The sequence below is a fragment of the Manacus candei genome, unplaced genomic scaffold, assembly GCF_025592945.1.
Source record: "Manacus candei isolate 608988 ecotype Guabito, Panama unplaced genomic scaffold, ASM2559294v1 h1tg000086l, whole genome shotgun sequence".
Classification (NCBI taxonomy): Eukaryota; Metazoa; Chordata; class Aves; order Passeriformes; family Pipridae; genus Manacus; species Manacus candei.
In genome coordinates, this window is record NW_026138134.1 from 6,879,875 (window position 1) to 6,901,630 (window position 21,756).

Here is a 21,756-nt window from a genome sequence, read left to right on the forward strand (position 1 = left end):
TTCTCTTCATGCAGCAAATTCCACTAAAATGTGGTGCTTTCAAAGCAAGCTTAGATCCCACCCCAAAGGGGGAGAGCCCCAGCAGTGCCCCACAGTGGCAGCCCAGGGGTAATATGATGGAGAAATCATTCACAGTGAGCTGTTGAGTGGGGAATGTTCAGATTGCTCTTCAATCCCCAAAAGTCAGTCATGTCATGGTGGGGAGGGACAGGGTGACAGGGAACCACCTCAGGGCTCTGTGTGGCCAGGGTGGCTTCCCTCCCTCCTAGCACGGGAAATCAATGTCTGCAGCAAAGACTGACACACTTTGCCTGGGAAGGAAAAAGCCCTTTCCCCCTCTGCAGCAACCTTGTCCCTTCCCGAGGGTGACACAGCCTCTCTCTTCCCTGGCAGAGTGTGAACACCTGATCCGCCACATGCTGGTCCTGGACCCGAGCAAGCGGCTCTCCATGGAGCAGATCTGCAAACACAAGTGGATGAAGCTGGGGGAGGCTGACGCAGAGTTTGACAGGGTGAGCAGGGAGTGGGGGCTGCTCGGTGCCTCAAACAGGCTCCGGGCACGTGGTGCTGCCATGTTGGTCCAGCTCTCTGGGAACTCTCATTCCCAGTGCTGGTGTGCTGCATTTCCCCTTTCTGTGTCTCCTGGCCTTGCTTGTCACATCCTTCCTGCTCTGCATACGTTTTTGTATCTTTCCCTGTGGCGCTGGGAGCTTGAGGCACTAGATTTTGGGTTGCTGTGCCATCAGCCTTCAGACCTCACGCCAGCTGCAGCTGGAGCCCAGTGCACTGTGACTCATCAGTGTGCCTTTGGGAATGTCAGCACTAACTCTGAGCCTGTGCCCTCCCAGCTGATAGCAGAGTGTCAGCACCTGAAGACCGAGAGGCAGCTGGAGCCGCTGAACGAGGACGTGCTGCTGGCCATGGCGGACATGGGGCTGGACAAGGAGCGCACGGTCCAGGTGAGGCCCTGCCTGTTCCCACTGGAGATCAGTGTGTTCAGAGGCAGCTGAGCATCCCAGCAGAGCATAGGGTGTATTTTATCACTTGACAAAGAGGACTGAGTGCTTCTCCTCTCCCTGCAGTCCCTGCGGGCCGATGCCTACGATCACTACAGCGCGATCTACAGCCTGCTCTGCGACCGCCTCAAGAGACACAAGAACCTGCGCATCGCGCCGTCCCCCAGCATCCCACGGACCATGACCTTCCCCTCAGCCAATATCCAGGTACACCCCACTCACCTGGTGTCCTTCCAGCCCTGGAAGGCCAGCCAGTCCCTTACCTGCTAAACACAGGCTTGCTTGTGGGTGTCCTCAATGTTCCTTGTCTGAGAATTCTCTCCTCTGACAGAGGAGAAGGAACTGTGAGGGTTACTGGGAGCTGGAGTTCACTGCTCAGGACTGCTCTGTGGTGCTTCTTCCTCGACTTGTGCTGCTGTTGAAGCAATGAGCACTTGTTTTGGGGGAGGCCAGTTCATAGGGGAAGCAGAAGGGACCGTGCCTGAGCAGAAGGGAGTTGGGGAAATGAGGCAACCCCTTGAGAACTGAGAATGAACAGCTCTGCATTGGCTCCAGGGTAACCTCCCAGATGCTTAGGACTGTGCACTGGTGTTAATCCAGCAGTGTTTGTAAAGGGGTTGTAAGCAGTGCTGTCTTTGTGTCTTCTGATGCTGATCTCTCCACTCAGCAGACAGAACAGACAAGCAACACCATGAACATCAATGTGCCACAAGTCCAGCTCATCAACCCTGAGAACCAGATTGTGGAGGTGAGGTACCTCCCCAGTGGTCCCTGCAAGTTCTTTTCCTGGCTTGCATTAAAGCCTTTCCCTTGATCCTTGTATTTCAACCTCTCCAATGTTTTCCCTGCCCAGACTGATGGAACAATGAACCTGGACAGTGATGAAGGGGAAGAGCCCTCACCCGAGGCTCTGGTCCGATACCTCTCCATGAGGAGGCACACAGTGGGAGTGGCTGACCCACGGTGAGTATGGAATCTAAACTCCCAGCTGGAGGATTAATGGGACCTGAAGATTTATTCCCAGCACATGACTTTGGTCCTTCTGAGTGTTCCTTTAAAAGTCTCAGTCCCATTGCACAACTTGGTTAGTATTTCAGATAGGGATGAGATGCTTTCCTCCTGCTCCTCTTCCTCATCAGCTTTCTGTAAGCTATACTGGTGTGCAAGACAGTGTCTCACCTGAGCTGCACTGATGTCATGTCCAAGGTGAAGGTTTTGTGATAAGTGCCATCAAGGTTAATGCCAAGAGCTAGTTCTGGCCAATCTCAGCATGGAGGGGGAAAAGGAACAAACGAAAACCCACGAGTGACTTGGCTGATCTGTGTGACCATTTTCCAGAGCAATAAGAAGCTTTTTGTGAAGGGAAGCTGTGTGTACTGGGTCTGTGAGGGGTTTTCCTCCCATCATGGCTAATTCACCTCTCTGAATGTGATTGCACAGGACGGAAGTCATGGAAGATCTGCAGAAGCTCCTGCCCGGCTTCCCCCGTGTCACTCCTCAGGCTCCGTTCCTGCAGGTGACCCCGAATGTGAACTTCATGCACAATGTGCTGCCCAGGCAGAACCTGCAGCCCACGGGGCAGCTGGAGTACAAGGTAGTGCCCACTGTGCTCCCTGCTGTGCTCTGTGCCCTGCCAGGCTGGGGGGGTGTTTGTGCTCGCTCTGTTTGCCAGTTCCTTGGAGTCCAGAAGCCTCAAGATTTACTCTCTTTAGGTAGGACTCCAATTGGTTCTTGAGTGTAGGTTTAGATTAGATATTAGGAACAAATTCTTCACTGTAAGAGTGGTGAGGCCCTGGCACAGGTTGCCCAGAGAAGCTGTAGCTGCCCCATCCCTGGAATTGTTCAAAGCCAGGTTGGATGGAGCTCTGAGCAACCTCATCTGGTGGAAGGTGTCCCTGCCCATGGCAGGGGGTTGGAACAAAATGACCTTTAAGCTTCCTTCCAGCCTAAATCGTTCTGGGTTTCTGTCATTCTATGGAAAAGCTGAAGAACGAAAGAACAGTGCAATATGAGATTAATTAGTGGGCTGGGGAGGAATAGGACTGTGCTGCCTGGCTTTGAGCTGCAGGTTGCAGGCTGGCAGCTAAAGCAGCGTGCAGGGAGATGGAGAGTTAAACCCTGCTCCTCCACTGACACTGCCTCTCGCTGCCCCACATCACCCGCTGCCCCACATCACCCGACATGTCGGTGACATTCCTGAAGCCCAGGAGGCTTCTCTTCTGCCCGTGTCTGGTTTGTGACCTTGGGGTCTGGTTCGGGGTGGGTGACTGGGCTGTCTGTGTCCCCAGGAGCAGTCCCTGCTGCAGCCCCCCACCCTGCAGCTGCTCAACGGGATGGGCCCGCTGGGCCGGCGGGCGTCGGACGGCGGGGCCAACATCCAGCTGCACGCACAGCAGCTGCTCAAGCGGCCCCGGGGCCCCTCCCCGCTCGTCACCATGACGCCAGTGAGTACCAAAGGGACAGGGGAGAATGGGGGTGTGCTTAAAAATATCTCCTCCTGCAGGCAGAGGTGACTGTGTCCAGGTCACAGCAGACTCCGCGTGTAGGATGTGCCTGCTTGCTTCCAAGGGTTCCCCTGCTCTGGAGCAGTGGGGTGCTCTATCCCCATGCAGGAGAGTTGCTGTGCTCTCTGATATCTGGCAGCCAAGATGGTGTTCCTCTCTGGAATTGACAGTGTTTATGCATTTTTTTAATGATTGCTTTTCTTCTCCTTTGCTGATGCCATGGAGAAACTGAAGTGTTTGTCTTGGGCATTCATGGATGTTCTTTCTTCCTCGGTGCATCTGTATCAATGAATTTTCCATGTAGCAGCAACCTTGTACAGGCAGTTTGACTGGGGAGGGAATGTTGGAAGAGGTTCTTGACCGAGTTTCTTTGGTGCTGCAGAGGAGCCAACACACAGCCCTGCAAGAGCTCCTTTGGGAAGGTCAGGTGTCCCCTCAGTGGATGGGACTGTGCTGGCTGTCCTTTAGAACTGTGGCTTCTCTTCTCTCCACAGGCTGTCCCAGCTGTCACCCCTGTGGATGAGGAGAGCTCTGATGGGGAGCCAGATCAGGAAGCTGTGCAGAGGTAACTCCCACTCTGTTAACGTTTGCCCTTCCTACCTCCATGAGGCTCACCCTGGGGTGTTCCACAGCTGAATTCAGACACAGCAACCTCACCAGGGCACCAAACTTGCTTACAGCGAAAGCTCAACACTTCTCCTGTTCCTGTGGGTGTTGATTACTGCAGGCAATTGCTCCTCTGGCACTACTGGGTGCTTACAAAGCTGGATTCCCCTGAAATGGGTAGCTGATTGAGCAGTAGGTTCTCCAGAAGCTCTTGGAACTGCTAAATTCCTTTGCTTAGTGTGCAGCAGCATGCAATCCACACTAACCTGCCAAGTGAGTGCTGAGGGATTCCCGCTCCCTGCTGAGTGCTGGAGGTGGGAGGATCTCCTCTGTGGCCTTGGGTGCCAGTGCAGCTTTTGTATCAAGACATGCAGTAAACATCCAACTCTGATGCCTCAAACAAAGTGAGCTTGCTGGAAATACGGGTACCTCTAGCTGCTAATTTTAGCATTAGGCCTTAAAATAGCCTGCTCCAATAAGGAAAGGATTATGAGCTCTCAGGCTGGGAACTTCTGTTCTCTGTGTCTGCTCCAAACATGTAGTAGGAAGGGGATAGAATATGCTTGTACTTTCTCAGTCCATGAACACACTAACCATGGCCTCACTAACATTTTCTTAGTAGCTTTTGCATAGTTCTCTGCTAACCAGCTGGTGCACTATGTGTGGTGGGTGCTCCTGCTTCTTACCTTGAAGAGCTTTCTGGATCCCCTGCTTTGTACAGGCCAGCACCTGAGTGAGGGAGGGGTTCTTCAGGGGCTCAGAAGGGTTCAGACTGGGGATTGTTACAGACAGAATGACACTGGGGTGGGTGCAGGTCATACTCCAGAGCCTTGGCCAGCTCTGCTCCTCTTGGTGCTCCAGAGGAAGTCTGAGCAGTGACAGACTGTGCACTGAAATTCCTTTTGCCTACCTGAGCTTAGAATGTCTACTTTTAGCATCAATAATAGCCTCGGTAGTCATTAAAAGTTGTAATTTAGGGCCCATAATGTCCTCAGACAGCTGGCAGTCTTTCTGTGCAAACCAGATAAATCTCATTCTTGGCAAGGGGATGCCTGAACATCTTACCTGGGCAGATTTTCACTGCTCTAAACCCAGAGGTTTCGGTTGAGCCTTTAAAGCATTAGCTCAGCTAGAAACATTTTGAAACCTCCATCCAGCATTTTGTAGGTTGCAAGGCACTGAAATGTTCAGATCCCACTGGAAGCCAAATCCCCTTGGACCAAGAGGTCACTGCTGCTCTCGACAGTGCTGCCTTTAGTCCTTTCACAGCACATCTTCTTCTTCCACCAGATGGCCTTGAAAAAGCACCATCCAGGTTGTGTGTTAACTTGCTCTCCACCCCTTGTGTTGCAACATGTCAGTAGTCATCAGAGAAGGGTAAATAGCATTACCATAATGGACAGATGCAAATATTTAGCTTCTCAGAACGCTGCCCCAAATACTCTGTTTGCAGCCACCAGTGAGCAGCTTTTGCCCTCCTTAATCTGACCTTGAAAGCAGAGCGTAGGTCTTCTCTCTGTTCCAGGGAACAGTCACATCTCCTTTGAGCTTTGGGAAACTTTCTTCCACCCGAAACGCTGTTAGAGCTCATGATTGGATTGTTCCCTGGAGGGCTGAAATAAAATGATCTTAGCAAACCACAGCAGCAAAGCTCTTTGGGAAACTTTCCCCATCTGCATCAAATGATTCTTAAACAGCTAATGGCACAGGCTTTGGCGGGGCACCACAGCGCTCTTAACCTGCTTCTTCTGCTTAAGTGGCTTCAGTAGCAAAGAGAGGCTGGGTTTGGGCAAGGCAACAACTGTACTGCTTGCTGCTCTTTCTGCTTCACAGTGGGAGCTGCAGGGGACAAGAGCAAAGGTGAGAATTTCCAGGTGTCACTGGCCAAGTGGTCTTTGGCCCGGTTACCACCTCACTGCTGGTTCACAGGAGCAGAAGGAGTTGAGTTCGTACAGGGGCGTTCATCCCTCCTGGCCTTGAGTGGGAACAGCTCTGGGAGGGAGCCCCAGCCCCCTCCTCACCCCCAGGGCAACCTGGGCAGGGGCTTCACCTGCTCTCTGCTGGCCCACACCCCGGCTGCCCTGGGCAGGGCTGTGCCAGGAGCAGCAGGGCAGGGCAGTGGCTCTCAGCGCTGTGTGGCCCTTCCTCACATCCTCGTCGGAGCAGAGGCTCCGAGTTCCGCACGCCCAGTCTTTGGGGGGTTTGCAGGAGACCTGCAGCTCTTTCCCAGTGCAGAGGGGGCTTTCCTTCAAGCCGTTGCCTCCCAGCTGTGGTAAGAGGCAAGCCCAGGGACTCTCTCACTGCTCGGGATCTCATTTGCTGTGCATCCCACGCGGTTCCCGACTCCCTGGAGCGGAGCAGGGACTAGATGGCGCACTTGGACCGGGCTGGCACCAGCCCTTCCTCAGCCTCAGCCCTTCCTCGTGCTCCTCGGGCAGCCCCAGGCTCTGCCCACCCCGATCTCTGCTGGGGTGTCCCCCCTGCACCCTTCCCTGCGGGATCTGGGGTGCAAAGACCACCCTGGAAGGTGCAGCTGCTTCGCTCTGTGCCTGCTCTCTGCCCGGCTCTTGCTGGGTTATCATCTGTCTTGGCTCCCATGGGCACACTGGGGCCTTGGGAGAGGGAGGCAGACCTGCTCCAGTGGAGGGAATGCCTACTGAGGGCAGGCAGTCACCTGGGTATTCCCAAAGGGATATACCAGCAACGTGGCTTTCCTGCTGGGAAGAGCGAATGGCTCCTCTTTCCTTCCGAGGCTGGAGCACCAGCAACTGAAACTACACTTGTCCCCTAGGCACTGACAACCCAGTGCTGTGACAGGCATGGGCAGCGTGCCCATGGCGTGTTCTGAGCACTGCAGAAGCTTCTTCCTTCCCGTTTTCTTTGGATTATCTAACGCTCCCTGTTTTTGGAGTACTCCCATCAGTCTCTTATAAAATGTGCTCCCGCTTGTTGCAGATACTTGGCAAATAGGTCAAAAAGGCACACTCTGGCCATGACCAACCCTACAGCTGAAATCCCTCCAGACTTGCAGAGGCAGCTAGGACAGCAGTCCTTCCGACCCCGGGCTTGGGCTCCACACCTGGGACCCGACCAGCACCGGTGAGTAACGGCACCGGCCGGCCGGGCAGCTTTGGGCCAGGAACCCTGTCAGCTGGCATCCAGAACGGAGCTCTGAGGACATCCTGCCTGGCAGGGAGGGGTGAGGAGGAGGAGGAGGAGTAGGGATGAAGAGCAGACCCACAGAGCAGAGGGTGTCTGGCCGTGCTGGGGCCGTGAGTTCCGCGCTGGCACAGGCTCCCTGCCTGCAGGGGCGAGCAGGAATTGGCTGGCTCTTCCCTCCAGTCCCATTTTTGTGGCTGGAGATGCTTTCTGGGAATGGCTGCCATCACAGAAAGGTTGGGAATAAGCTGTTGTTTTAAAGGAAAGCTTTTCCCTGTTGTAATGTTAGTGTCAAAGTAGCAAATTTGCTACAGAATGTTTTTTGGAGGCAGATACAAGCAAAAGATTACACCAAGTCACCCACACCAGGGCTTAAAACCCTCACTGTTCTGCACCAGAGTTGTGTGTTCTGACTGCAAAGTCTCTTTGCAAAGCTCCTCAAGAGTCATTTTGTTTCTAATCTGAACCCTTGGTGGGAATGATGTGGGGAAAGGAAGCTGGGGTGGTAAGAGAAAAACAATCAGTGTCTGGGAAAGGGGGAACTGTGGGATTGGATCTAAACAGACTCAGAATGTGTGGGAGGGACACTCCTGAAGGAGAGGTGTTAATGTGACTGAGTCCTTGTCACAGCAGCAAACCGGAGATGCTAATGCTCCAGAGGGAGCTTAAGAACCTCTTAATAAAAAAAACCCTCTTATAAAAATGCTCAAAAGTGCTCTGAACCCTCTGTGCCGGGAGCAAACCAGCTGCACACTGGAGTGTGCTGCCTGTTGGGAAAGCAGTGGCTGTCAGGCCAGGCTGGTGCTGGTGTCCAGCCCCTCAGGCAGCTCACACTGGCAGGCTTGACAAAGCCCTTTTTATTGTAGCCAGAAACCTGCTGAGCTGAGCACTGATGTAATCAGCAGGGACAGGTGAACTCTGAGCAGACTGAGGCAGTGCTAGTGCCACGCTGGAGCTCCTGAAAACCAAGATAAGCACCTCTCTGCCCTGAAGTTACTCCCTCAGAGGTGCCTGGGGGATGGGAAGAGCAGGAGGGGAAAGATTTCTAGGGCCACAGCTTGATAGGAAGAGGAGAGCAGCTTGCAAAACAACCGGAATGTGCTGTGTCCTGCTTTCAGGATTGCTGCAAATCCTCAAGGTAAGCCAGGTCCCTCACACAGGGAAAGGAGCGGAATTTTTACAAGACTTAAAACACATTTACCCTGTAAATAACGTTGGTGTCACCTCTGCCACTTGGATCCGGAGTCCTGAGGCCGTTGCATCATGAGCAGGGTGGTATCTGCACTTTCCACCCTCGGTGTCATAACATGCTGTGAGCCTGGCTTGTGTTTTTCCTGTGAAATCACGGAAATTTCGTCTGACCATGGCCTAAACAGAGTGTCCCACATTGAGTCCAAGACATACCTGGCACAGGAATTACCAGTCTTGTGTCATCGTGTAAATAAACCCCGTTGTTGAATGGCAGATGGGTTTTATTTTAGCCCTTAACCTCTTTTAAGCCATCTTATATTTTCTTATGTAGCCCCCAATTTTGGTCACGTTGAAGTATCTGGAAGCCAAATTGAAGTACAGCAACTGTACTGGGCAGTGCAGCTGTTCTGCCTTGGCCACACAACCTTCAGAACCTCAGCACCTTGATTTTATCTGTAGCTTCTGCTTTCCATCAATGCAACAGGAGAACAAATGGATCAGGAAAATGGATGGGATGGCATCAAAAGGCAGGAGCACAGCTCTGTCCTTGGAAGAAGGTTGTGTGTGATCTACAGAAACTGCAGTGCATCCTGCTAAGGCAGAGACAGTGACAAAACTGAACCCAGTGTGCTGGAAGGGGTCCAGCATTGATCACTCTCTGATAAAAGGGAGCCTGGAACAGGCCTTGGATGGGCACTGGAGTTAAGGACCAGTCCAGGTGCAGCCAAGTGGGCTCTTGCTGGGTTTGGTGTCAAAGGTGCTGTAAAGACCATGTCTCCACAACCTTCTCTCAGGCAAAGGCTACTACTGGAGCCTGTGCATTAGGTATTACTTGCTGGGTTCTGTAGGCAGCATTTACAGAATCTTTACAGAAGAAATTCTTTACTTATGGAAGAAATTCTTCCCTGTGAGGGTGGGGAGGCCCTGGCACAGGTTGCCCAGAGAAGCTGTGGCTGCCCCAGCCCTGGAAGTGTCCAAGGCCAGGTTGGACAGGGCTTGGAGCAACCTGGGCTAGTGGGAGGTGTCCCTGCCCATGGCAGGGGGTGGGACTGGATGAGCTCTAAGGTCCCTCCCAACCCAAACCGTTCTGTGATTCTGATTTGCACAGAAACCAGGTTCTCTAGAGAGCCTTTGCCCAGAAGCCATGAGGGCAGGCAGAGAAACCCATCTGTTTGTTGTGATGCACATTGTGATGTGTGTATGTAAAGTTATCTTTGCTTGTGATAACATTGTGGCACCTAATAATATTGTGATAATACAGGTGGCACCTAATGGCAGGGCAGAGGAGCTCAGTGGTAATGGGGAGCCCCAACCTTGGGAGAAAACAGCTCCTGAAAAAAATCTGGCTCCCTCTGATGGTGAAGAAACCTCATTGAGAAGGGAAATTGCTTGTGGTGCCTTGGGCACAGTTGCCTCAGTACTGGCTGTGTCTACCTTTGAGATGTGCCCAATGCAGGGCATCCAGGTGACAGGGAGGCTCTGGGTGTTAAGTGAGAAGGATTTCCCCCAAGTGCAGAGTTCCCTTCCCATCCCCTTTTTAATTCAGGGGATCCCTAAGCATGGATGCCAGCCTCCCTTCCTCTTTGGAGCTGCAGAACACATCAGGCTTCTCTCTCTCCATATGCCATTCCTGTTTTCCACAGACATCAAGTGTAGTCAGGGGAGCTGGAAGACTCAGGAAGTGGCTACTGAACTGCTGAATTTTAGCTTTTTAGGATGCTGAGTGGTTTCTATAAACCTTTTCCATCTGAGGGATAGATCCATCTGTCTGGATGGACAGTGAGTTGCTGCCCATCTGGAATCTCATTTGTGGCTGAGTTGTCTCCAACATAAAGCACGTTTACCTGCCCAGACACCAAGGATACTCAGTGATCCTGCTTCCTCCTCAAGGTGATGGTGGCACTTTATTTCTCCTTCTAAACCACAGTTTATTCTGTGTCAGTGGGCAGGTAGAACTTGGCACAGCTGGTGGAAGTGAAGTGGCTGTGTACTGGAGTTTGTTTTTTGACTGGTGCCACTAACCCCCTTCCCCATGTTCAGCTCTATTTACAAGGACTCCAACACCCTGCACCTCCCCACCGAGCGCTTCTCCCCGGTGCGGCGCTTCTCCGACGGTGCTGCCAGCATCCAGGCTTTCAAAGCCCACCTGGAGAAGATGGGCAACAACAGCAGCATCAAACAGCTCCAGCAGGTGAGAGAGGGGCAGGGGGCTCAAAAGAGCCACTGCAAGGGCTTTTTATTGCCTCGGCCTTGCTGCTTCGGGAAGGAAAAGGCGGAATCTTTATGTTAAAGGCTGAGGGGACACAGTGGGGACTTCCCACCCGAGGGGCTGTTCCCTGAGTGTTCTCTGAGCATACAGGCGGTTCACCTGCAGCTGGGGAGCTGGGCAGCTTCCACCCCCCTCTTTTTGGGGAGGAAATGTCATGCTGTGCCCACTCGTGTGTGTCCTGCCTGCTCTTGCAGGGCCCACCAGGACTGCAGCTGCCCTCTGTCACATTCTCTGTGGCAGCAGTATTGGGGCTGTTCCAGGGTGTCCCAGGGAAGGACAGCTCCAGCCACCGCAGTTTGGAGTGTGTTGTGTGATACTCCCTGCACAGCCAGGCACATCTTGCCGATGGCTGGAGCAGGATTTGGCCCCAGGACAGGCCTTTCCCCTTGCAGCATGATAGAAATGAGATTCTCTCCTCACCTTGAAGTGTCATTACCAGAGCTTGTTGCCTGCACTAAGGGAACACAACGGTGCCAGCTCGGTGTCACATGCACCCAGTGCTTTTCTGTTGTCTTGCCACGTTATTGCACACCTGATTCTGTCAAATTAAATGGATTAGGCTTTTTTTGCCAGCTTTTTTTCGGAGGGGTGGGATGCAGAGCGTGCCTTTTTGCACAGCAGTGAGTGTGCACGAGAAGGTCATTTCCAGAACGTGCTGGTTCCTTGCAGGAGTGTGAGCAGCTCCAGAAGATGTACGGTGGGCACATGGACGAGAGGACGCTGGAGAAGACGCAGCAGCAGCACATGTTGTACCAGCAGGAGCAGCACCATCAGATTCTTCATCAGCAGATTCAGGTACTGGAGCTCGAGCCAGAGCTGCTGAAGGCTTAGCTGTGTTTTCCTGCTTTGCTGCAGACACAACTCGTGAGCGGGTCCCGGGGGGATTGAGGGAGGGCAGTTTTTGCTGGGCTTGCTGTAGCAAGACCAAGCCTGAAGGATTTCAGCAGAGATGTTTGCACAGCTGCTGTGGTAGCTGTGGTAGCCAGGGCTGCAGTGAGGGACTGAAATTCAGTGCATCTGGTTACATCCTGCTTCACCCAGCAATGTTTCTAAATTTACTAACTGAAACATTGACTGCAAACACTTTTTGTTTTCTTGTGGTGCCTGGTTCAGGACTGTATCCGACCTCCACAGCCATCTCCACCCTTGCAAGCTCCATGTGAAAACCAGCCAGCTCTGCTCACTCACCAGCTTCAGAGGTAAAGAAATGACTTTAGAAACACTCTGGGGAGTGGGTTTTACTCTTACTCAGACCTGGGGATGAGCTGACACACACAGGAGAGGCCAGGCTGAGTTGGAGGTTTATGAAGTGAGACTGGCACAGCCAGTTCCCAGGTGAACATGCCTGATCCTTTGAGCTGGATTCTGTCAGAAGGATTTTAGAAGCAGAGAAACATGATTCAAAGGCACAGATCTGCTTTGAGCAGGGGACTGACAGTCCTGCCTTTTGAGTGGCTTGAAGATGCCACTTCAGCAGCTGGGCTCTCTCATGCCTCCTGCATGTCTCACACCTCTCCAGGCCCTCAGTGAGGTCACTGTCTTTGCCCTCAGCACCCTGACCTGTGGGTGAGGCAGGCTGAGTTATGGGAAAGGAGAGCAGCGTGTGTCACTGCACACAGTGAGTCAGGAGCTGAGCCTGGGGTGTCCTTGTCCCCAGTTTTCTGTTGTAGTCACCAGGTCATGCTCACTCCCTGTGTAATTTGGACAAGGCAGGTGGCTCTCGGAAGAGAAGACAAGCTGCACAGAGCTTGGGATCCCCAACAAGGGCTTTGAGGTGTTTATTTAGAACGAGACGTGCAGCATTTGGCGTCAGCTCTCACAGTTGAGAAGGAATCTTAACAAGGAGCAGGCATGATGAGAAGGTGCTTGTTTCCCTGCGTAGGTTACGGATCCAGCCATCCAGCCCGCCCCCGAACCACCCCAACAACCACCTCTTCAGGCAACCCAACAGCAGCCCACCCCCCGTGAGCAGCAGTGTGCTCCAGCCCCATGGTAAGCAGTCCTGGGAGCTGGGTGGGCCCCTGGCAGGGCTCTGTGGTCCCTCAAACCTCAGGGAAGCAGTGTGGGGGTGCCAGGGCCTGAGTCCCCCACGGCCCAGGCGCTGCACAGTTTGCTGATGATGTAAAAGATTCTCCATCTGGCAGCAAGGGCTGGTGTTATCGAGAGCTCAAGAGGAGCTGCCAGCTGGAATGTGCTGTTGGGTTTCTTGTCACAAGATCCTTACTTATCACTCCTGGGGGTGGGGAGGAAGGGCTGATATTCTTGGGTTTATGCAAATCACTGTCAGCTCTGCTGAGTTTCTGTTTCTGTGCAAGGGGCTCTCGCTGTGACCTTTGCACACTGGCACAGCATGACAGAGCACTCAGGAGCCTCACTCCTCACCCCCACAGACACGTACTGGGCTCCCAGCATGGCCCAGAATCATAGAGTGAATCATAGTTTCATAGCCTGGTTTGGGTTGGATGGGACCTTAAAGATTATCTCATTCCAGCCCCCTGCCATGGGCAGGAACACCTTCCATTAAACCAGGCTGCTCAGAGCTCCATCCAGCCTGGCCTTGAACACTTCCAGGGACGAAGAGCAGATCTCTCTCCCAAGCCTCACCATGGGCTGACGGGAGTGCTGAGGGTCTTTGTTCCTTGTAGGTGCTGCCTCCCAGTCCCAGTTCCAAGGGATGCCATCCCACAACACAATCTTCCCGCAGTCCGGTAACTGTTCCCCCCCTCCAGCCATGGGGCTGACGTGCCTGGGCCTGCAGCAGCAGTCGCAGCCTCAGCAGGTCACAATCCAAGTGCAGGAGCCCGGCGACATGGTGGGCAGCAGCCTCCTGCCCGGAGCCCCCGTGGGCGGGCAGGGCCTGGCGTCCCACGCGCGGGGAATGTCCCTGAGCCCCAGCGCCAGCCAGATCCAGATGCAGCACCGCGCCAACCTGATGGCCTCCCTCAGCTACGGCCACCGGCAGCTGTCCAAGCAGCTCAGCGCCGACAGCGCCGAGTCGCACAGGTGAGGCCTCCCTGCCTGCTCCCGGCCCGGGGAGCGGGGTGGGGAACAGGGAGGGGGTGTCTCGGGATAAGATGCAGTGTCCTTGCCAGCCCGGGCCGTGCTGTGCTGGTTTTGGGGGGCTCGCTCCCTCCCCGCCCTTCGGAAGGAGTTCCTGAGCCGGGCCAGGGCTCTGCAGGGCTGCTCTGCCACGTGCCTGAGGAAGCCCCTCGGGCTGCCTGCTGAGCAGGGCGGGCAGCCTGGCGTGCTGGGCCACTGCAGTGCAGTCACTCGTCCTTTTCCTTGAACGTGAACAGGTATCCCCCCGCCAACTATGACCAGGTGCACTTACACCCCCACCTGTTCCCGGAGCAGCCCCGCGTTTCCCCCAGCAACTACAGCCCGTCGGGAGGAGTCGGGTTCCCTCCAGCTCAGCAAGCTCTGAAGGTCCCGCAGCTTGACCAGTATCCCAGTTTCCCTCAAAACGCACATCAGCAGCAGCAGCACTACACGGCATCGGCACTACAGCAGGCACTGTTGTCCCCAACACCTCCCGACTACAGCCGACACCAGCAGGTACCGCACATCCTCCAGGGACTGCTTTCCCCCCGGCACTCGCTCACGGGGCACACGGACATGCGGCTGCCCCAGGCAGAATTTGCACAGCTCATCAAACGGCGGCAGCAGCAGCAGCAGCAGCAAGAATTCCAAGAGTTGTTCAGGCATATGAGTCAAGGGGATGCTGGGAATATGGGCACCAGCGTGGGACAGAACCTCTCGGAGCGCCAGTCGTTGTCTTTGCCTTATCAGAGTGCTGACACGTACCACCCCCAGAACAGCCCCCAGCATCTCTTAAAAATCAGGGCGCAAGAATGTATCCAGCAGGTCCCTGCGTCCGTGCCGCCGCCGCAGGGATACGGACACCAGCCAGCCCTGTTCCACTCGGAGAGCATGGAGGAGGACTGCGCCTGCGAGGGAAACAGGGACAGCTTTCCTGACAGTAAGAGTTCAAACACATTGACCAAAGGTTGCCACGAGACCCCTCTGCTTGTAAACGCAGGAGGGCACGGGGACCCCGAATCTTTGCTAGGAACTGCTAATCCCGCGCAGGAGCTGGGAACGCACCAGTACAGGCATCAGCCCGCACCCGGATTCAGGAATAAGGTGCCCAGCAGAGGTAAGGCTTCCTGCTGCCCGTGCAGGCCAGTGTCCACCCGTGCCGGCCATGTCCCTGCCCAGGACACTGCCCCGCCCGGCACGGCAAGGGTTTCCTGACATGTTTTGCACAGCATGGAATTACTGACATTCTTTTTGGCTTTTGTGGCCTTAAGTAAATGGCAGGCACAGCCTCTGTAATAAACAGGGTTGAGTAAGGAGGGAACCCAACTGGCTGCTTCCCTTAGGAATTTGGCCTACTTCTGCAAGCAGGTAAAGCCCAGGCCCCAGTGTGCCACCATCTTTTCAGGGATGCTGTGTGCTGGCTATGGATTTATTCTTGCTGGTGATGTTCCCCATTCCTTGTAAACACAGGATAGGAAGAGTTCAGCTGCTAGCACACCCCGAACTGTAGCAGTGTGTCCATGTATTCCTGCTCTTAAGCACAGACCCTCGAGTCCAGGCACTGCTAAAGCTGCCCCAAACCCACACAGTAACAGTGCTGGTCAGTGTCCTGTGGCTCAGGTGGCCTTGCAGCCTCTCTGGCACTTGGGAAGCAGCAGCGAGATTCTATCCTTGCTTGAACTGGAAAGGGTGAATTCTGGAGAAAATGAGTTTAAACTTGCCATTTGTTTCTGAAGACCTTTCCTGCTCCTTGGAAGCAGCTGCGCCTTTGCTCCTCAGTGGCTCTGCTGGCAGCGCTGTGCTGTCAGAGAATTCCTGCCTGAGCTGTAATTCCAGGCTCCTCTGCAGGAAAAACACCCTCCGAGCCCCTCACTAAGAGGGCTTTCAGGAGAGGCTGAGCAGGCAGATCAGTATTCCCTGCAGGACTGGGGGTGCTGGGCTGGAGCCACCAGCTTGCCCTTGGCACCGAGGGCCCTATTGCGGAGGAGCCGTGTCCAGGGCACAGGAGGCCCAGCTTTGTTTGGGGACACAGCACGGGTTTGTTGGGAAAGTACCGGGCTGGAACAGGCTGGCTCAGAGGTCTGAGTGGGGCTGCCAAGCCCTGACCCCCCAGAGCGTGGGCGGGGGGCAGGGACAAGGCAGGGCTGTTCTGAAATCCTCCTAAATTCTGAATTACCGATGTGTTTGCTCTCAGAGCTCCATTTCCCTGCTGTGCTTGGAGCATGAGTTGAGGGAGTTGCCCCAGGTTCAGTGGAGGTGGGAAGCTCTGGAGGGGCTTTTGGTACCAAATCATGAGTTGCATCTTGCCACCATAGCCCATTAGATGGACAACAAGGTTTGGTGAAGTCAGAAGCCAAATCTCTACACCCACACTGCTGGTTACACAAGGAACAGGACTTTAGACTACAAGGCCTTGTAAATGAGTAAAGGCAAGTAAATGTTTACAAATATGTTTGTGTAAGCCCTTCTGACAGGGTTGTTTGGAGTGATCACGTAGTAAACTATGTCTTGGGATGCAACTGCTTGTACCACTTTCCTCAAGGCCTCCATAACCCACTTGGACTCAGGCCTGCACCACTTTGGGTCCAGGCAGAGTTGCCTCAAAGCTGTCCAGGGACCCTTACCTGCACCAAATCCTACATCCCTGGGTTTTCTCACTATTGACCTACACCAAATCTGATGTCTCTGGGTTTTCCCACTATTTTTCCTAGAATGCGTTACGAGGCTGCAGCTTTTCTTGAACGGGTAGTACCTTCTCTCCCTGCCCCAGCTCTCCAAATGTGTTTTCCCTAGAGCAGGGTGTAGCTTCTCAGTGGCTGAGCTTCCCTGGGAGCATGTTGCTGCTGATCACAAAGCCCTGGCTGTCCAGGGAGCATCTGCCAGAGATGGCAGCCAGGGACCGTGAGAGTCGACCAGATCCGCTTGGGATGTGACTAAACTGCCTGTGAGCAGCCCTGCTCCAGTTTTGCTCCAGCGTGGCCATCCCAGGCTGGGAGTTCTGCCCATGGGAAACCTGCCTTGCCCCGGCACTGAGGAGCCGAGCTGGCGGTGGCCCTGCCCGCCGTGCCAGAGTCACATGCCACACTGACACAAAGGAGCCATTCCCTGTGGATGTGGGGATGAAAGGCTCTGCAGGGCTGGGGCAAGGAAGGGAGCCTGAATTCGGGGCGTCTGCCCCTTGGCCTGAGCCGCATCCCCAGAGGTGCAGTGCTGGCACTGGGAAGCGTGTGGCTGGTTTTTGGGTCCCAGCTATTCCGGGCTTGGGGGACTCGTCACCCCCAGTACCGGGGCTGTTTGTGGAGCTGGAGTGGGAGCAGCAGGGCTGCTGGCCCCAGCCACTGCTCCCACAGTTGGAGCAGCATCCTGAGCAGTGTGTGGGTGGCACTGCTCCGCCAACATCTGTTACCTCATGTTTTCCTTCTCGCTTTTCCGGGAAAGCTGACTGTTAACCGCACGTAACCCCATGGTTGTGCAAAGGAAGGGGGAGGCCAGCTGCATCTCTGACTGGCCTGGGACAGGGCTCCAGCAGGAATGCCATTTCCCTGATAGAGGAAGGGCATGGGGAGCAGTGTGCTATCCATGCTCACTTGCCTGGGAGTGGCATGGAGAGCACATGGGATGGGGTCTCATTTGGATCCTGCTGAATTTATGGAGAGATTTGAGACTGTCCTGTGCAGGGTCAGGAGCTGGACTTCAGTGATCCATGTGGATCCCTTCCAACTCAGGATATTCTGTGATTCTATGAGATCCCTTTGGGGAGCAGTTTAGTGGCACCTCGCAGTTGCAGTGCCAGCTGGGTGCTGTGGTGTCCCAGCACAGTGTCCCAGCACAGCAGGAGATCACTTCCCACTGGCCAAAGCCCTGGGAAAGCCGATAGCTCTGGCTGAGGGATCTACCTGCAGCTGTGTCACCTCGGGGCAGCTCCCCAGCGCTCACAGCCACGTCCCGTGTTTGTGCTCCGCGGGGTCCGCGCTGAGCGAGCTGTTTGTGTGCTCAGCCCCGATGACAGGCTCCTCCATGGCTCAGGACTTTATCCAAAACATCTTGTACTTGATGACGAGAGGCTTTGCCTGATAGGAATGTGGCCTTTGCCCTCAGTCACAAGAGCTTGCAGCGCGGATGGACTTTGCCAGGCAGAACACCCGTGTGCTCCTGCAGCCAGATTGTGGGAGGGCAGGGAGAAGTCATCTGATAAAAGTGAACATCCCGGCCAGCTCTTCCAGCAGGATTATGTTGCTTACAATTGCCAAGGGGCCCTGCTAGAACATCCCGTGTTGGAGGCTCCCCCAGCTCTTGTGTAACGATGAGCACAGGATGGGGGTCGAGCTCAGGCTTGAGGGGAAGGCGGCAGTGGGAAGGGGTCTGGTTCCTGTGCTCCTGCCCCTGTCCCTCCAATTTTAGGCTGCTTTTGTAGACCTGATCCCAGTGCTAGGATTGGGATCTTAATGCTGTAGGGAGAAGCCTGCCAGGGTGCAGTCAGGGGCACTGGTGCTGCACCATTCCCACCACAGCAGCCGGGGGTCCTGTCTCTGCTCTGCCAGCAGGGAGCACTTGTCCATGGCATCATATCTCAGCCCCCTGGTTCTGCAGTGGCACACGTGGCTGGGAGGTGCAGACCCTTGTACTAACCTGTTGTTTTCCTGTCTTGTCTGATTTTCAAGAGTCCATCGTAGGGAACTGCATGGACAGGAGCTCCCCTGGCCAAGCCATGCAGCTGCCTGACCACAACGGGCTGGGCTACCCCGTGCGCCCCACGTCCAGCGAGCACCCGCGGCCCAGGACCCTGCAGAGACATCACACCATCCAGAACAGTGATGATGCCTATGTAGGTGCCTTGGCCTCCAAGGCCCTTCCAGTGAAACAGCCCAGGCTGGCTCTGACCTGGCTCTGGTCACACGGGGCTCTGCAGACACACCGAGCCCAGCCCTGGGTCCGGCTGGGAAGGAGCTGGTCATGGCAGCCCAGACCTCACTGCTCCACTCCCTGGGAGGTTTGGGGTGCTGGGAACTTTGTCCTGCCCAAATTTGATGTGTGCTTTGCTACAGCTGCCTTGTGCTGTAGATGAGAATGGCAGCTTCCCTGGTTCAGTGATGGGACGAGGAGTAATGGCCATAAACTAAAACACAAGAAGTTCCACCTCCTCATGAGGAGGAACTTTCCAGGGAGGGTGGCAGAGGACTGGAACAGCTGCCCAGGGAGGGCGTGGAGTCTCTCTCTCCAGAGACATTCAAACCCCACCTGGACATGTTCCTGTGTCACGTGCTCTAGATGACTGTGCCGTGGCAGGGGGGTTGGATAGATGATCTCCAGAAGTCCCTTCCAATCCCAACTATTCTGTGATTCTGTTAGTTCAGAGGGATTTGGACTGTTCAGTCCATTCTCCTGTTGAGGGGACACTGGCTGCACCCAAGCTGTGCCTGATGCACAGTTCTTGTCCTTCTGAACCCTCACTGAAGTTTTGCAGAAGCTCCCCAGTCAGCTTGTCTGAGAGCTGGGGTGCAGGTGGGAGGAACTGGGGCACCTCTCCCCAGTTCCCCCTTGACGTGTGTCCTGTGTTCTCCCCAGGTGCAGTTAGATAACTTGCCTGGAATGAGTTTAATGGCAGGAAAAGCACTAAGCTCTGCTCGGATGTCGGACGCCGTGCTCAGCCAGTCGTCGCTGATGACCAGTCAGCAGCTGCGCGACAGGGACAGCGAGGGTGAGGCCCTGGGCAAGCTGCAGACATGGCACAGGGGGCGTGGGGGGCTCCTCGGGGTCTGGTGGGGAGCTGAGAGGACCAGCTCGTGGTCTGTGTTGCAAAGCCACCTCTTCTTTGCAGAATGTGGGGAGAGTTTGGAAGGTCAAGAGCACCCCAACCTGGGCGACGGCAGCCAGCACCTAAACACCTCCTGTTACCCCTCCACGTGTATCACGGACGTCCTGCTGAGCTACAAGCACCCGGAGGTGCCCTTTGGGATGGAGCAGGCGGGGGTGTAACCAGGAGGGAGTGAGTATCCATGTGTCCTCCTCTCTCCCACATACTTCTCAGGCTGCCTTTATGGCCTGGCTTCCATGGGTCTCCTTCCCTGTTCATTGCTCCAGTGCTGGGGATGGGACCATCAGCTCCGAGCTCCTGTGCTGGGGCTGTTTGCTGTCCACTGTTTGCCCAGGGCAAACACCCCTCCTTCCAGGCCTGTGCTGTTTCCAAAGCCCCTCTCCTGGGACAGGGTTGGGAATGGAGTGGGAGTGCTGGAGGGCTGTGGGAGCAGAACTGCCATTCTGGTGTCTCCTGACGTCTCTGTTTCTCCTCTCTTGCAGGGTTTGTGTACAGCTTTGAAACGAAAAGGTCCATTTTAAACCAACAGTATCTAGCAGCATTGCGCCAAATTGCCGTAGTATTTCTGACTAACTGGAATACCATGGCCCCTTTCCTCATCCTCACCTCATCCAGTGTGTTCCTTTGGGTTCTTTAATTTCTGCCACACTTGCCTGTAACTCCAGCTACCACCGAACAACCAGAGACCTGAGCCTGATGCGGCAGCGGAGGATCGGCGCAGCCTCGGCACTGGGGCTGCCTTGGGGGCTGTCACTGCCGGGGCTGAGCCTCCCTGAGGAGTCCAAGGGGACTGGAGCCACTCCTGGATGGAGCCTGTGCTGTCCTTCCCCTCTGTCCCGCTGCACTGGGGGGAGCTGAGCCTGGGGCCCTCCCCATCCCACCTGGGGCTCCGGCCGGTGCGAGGAGCTCCCACCCTGGTGCAATGCGCTTCTTGTCTCATCTCTGTCTGCTCTGTTCCCTCTTGTGTGCCGGGGTGCTGACAGGATCACCCCTTCCCTGCCCTTCCTCCCCCTCTTCTTTCCAAATCCGCCACGACTTGGGGTTTTTTCTTTTTCTGGCTAATGTAGGGCAGACGAATTTTTCTTTGTTTCCTTTGCTTCTCCTCCTGATCACGTAGGAATTGGGTTTTTTTTTGGTAAATGTTGTTTTATTATTATTGTTATTAATAAAAGGCAAAAGGAATTTCTGTTTGAGAGAAATTTTTAACTAGATTCTGTTCTATATGAATTGTGACTTGCACCTTTTGTTCAAAGTATTTTATTTCTTTTAACGACATTGTACTTGTGACTGGTTTTCTCTCGTGCCAGTGGCGACAGTGGTAATTCTCCTTATACAGTTGGGACGTGCAGAGGTCTCTTCTTTGTCCCTTTTCCATCCTTTCCTTGGTGGATAGAGCGGGAATCCCCCCCACCGGGGCTCTGGAGCACGTGGTGTCACCCTTGCCTTTGGGACTTGACAAGCTCCAGCTCAGATCCTTCTCACTGACACTTTTCTGGAATATTTTATAAAACTAAAGGAAAAATCAGCCCAGCCCTCCTGACTTTGCACAGAAGGAAGCGTGAAACCAGCACAGCAGAGGTGACTTTGCTATCCTTACCCGTGCCTCTTCCCGGCCTCCCCTTCTCCGGGAAAACAACGCTAATGGCTCTGCAATCCCGAAAATCAGAGAGGAGGGAAGCTCCTCACCCGGCACCCGCGGGCTCGGGGAGGGGGCGCGGGGAGCCCGGCGGGAAGGGTGGGAAACACTGAAAGCCTTTTTGCTCTGTCCCTTGGGTTTGTTTTCCTTTTGTTTACATGACACTGTATCCTGGGAGAGTCGCCGGCCCCCCCCAGCAGCCGCCGCCCCGCGGGGCCGCGCTCACCGTGCCATCTGCAGTATCACACTTTTTTTATCATGGCTTTGTATTGTAGTAATCAATACGCGCAGTATATGTTGAATGTATATTAATATACTTTGCTATTATTTCTGTTTTTTGGAAATGTCAGAAGTATTTTTTTTTTTTCCTTCCTCATTTATGTTGGACTAAAAACAAAACGAACAGACGAAAAAAAAAAGTTTCGGTAAAATCTTCAGTCCATTTTTTTGTGGGTCACTTGCAACTAGTCAATTAGTTGGACAGTGGGATCATAACAAATAAAACCATGATTATGATCTTC

General features: G+C 54.4%; 1 protein-coding gene across 5 annotated transcripts in view; it reads left to right on the top strand.

The window, feature by feature from the left end:
• SIK3 (SIK family kinase 3) overlaps positions 1 to 21,756 on the top strand; it is a 73,978-nt gene extending 52,222 nt beyond the window's left edge. The window contains exons 7-25 of one of the 5 annotated variants that reach the window (XM_051812527.1): positions 394 to 512; positions 849 to 959; positions 1,083 to 1,223; positions 1,684 to 1,764; positions 1,870 to 1,979; positions 2,457 to 2,610; positions 3,305 to 3,460; positions 4,015 to 4,085; positions 7,082 to 7,225; positions 10,517 to 10,667; positions 11,415 to 11,540; positions 11,859 to 11,944; positions 12,628 to 12,737; positions 13,391 to 13,748; positions 14,042 to 14,901; positions 18,446 to 18,609; positions 19,350 to 19,482; positions 19,603 to 19,770; positions 20,082 to 21,756. In XM_051812527.1, the coding sequence (XP_051668487.1) occupies positions 394 to 512; positions 849 to 959; positions 1,083 to 1,223; positions 1,684 to 1,764; positions 1,870 to 1,979; positions 2,457 to 2,610; positions 3,305 to 3,460; positions 4,015 to 4,085; positions 7,082 to 7,225; positions 10,517 to 10,667; positions 11,415 to 11,540; positions 11,859 to 11,944; positions 12,628 to 12,737; positions 13,391 to 13,748; positions 14,042 to 14,901; positions 18,446 to 18,609; positions 19,350 to 19,482; positions 19,603 to 19,760 (3,233 nt within the window). In that variant the 3' untranslated portion in view covers positions 19,761 to 19,770; positions 20,082 to 21,756. The remainder of the gene's footprint in view (positions 1 to 393; positions 513 to 848; positions 960 to 1,082; positions 1,224 to 1,683; positions 1,765 to 1,869; positions 1,980 to 2,456; positions 2,611 to 3,304; positions 3,461 to 4,014; positions 4,086 to 7,081; positions 7,226 to 10,516; positions 10,668 to 11,414; positions 11,541 to 11,858; positions 11,945 to 12,627; positions 12,738 to 13,390; positions 13,749 to 14,041; positions 14,902 to 18,445; positions 18,610 to 19,349; positions 19,483 to 19,602; positions 19,771 to 20,081) is intronic. The other 4 variants (XM_051812528.1, XM_051812529.1, XM_051812531.1 and 1 more) reach the window with 4 other exon arrangements.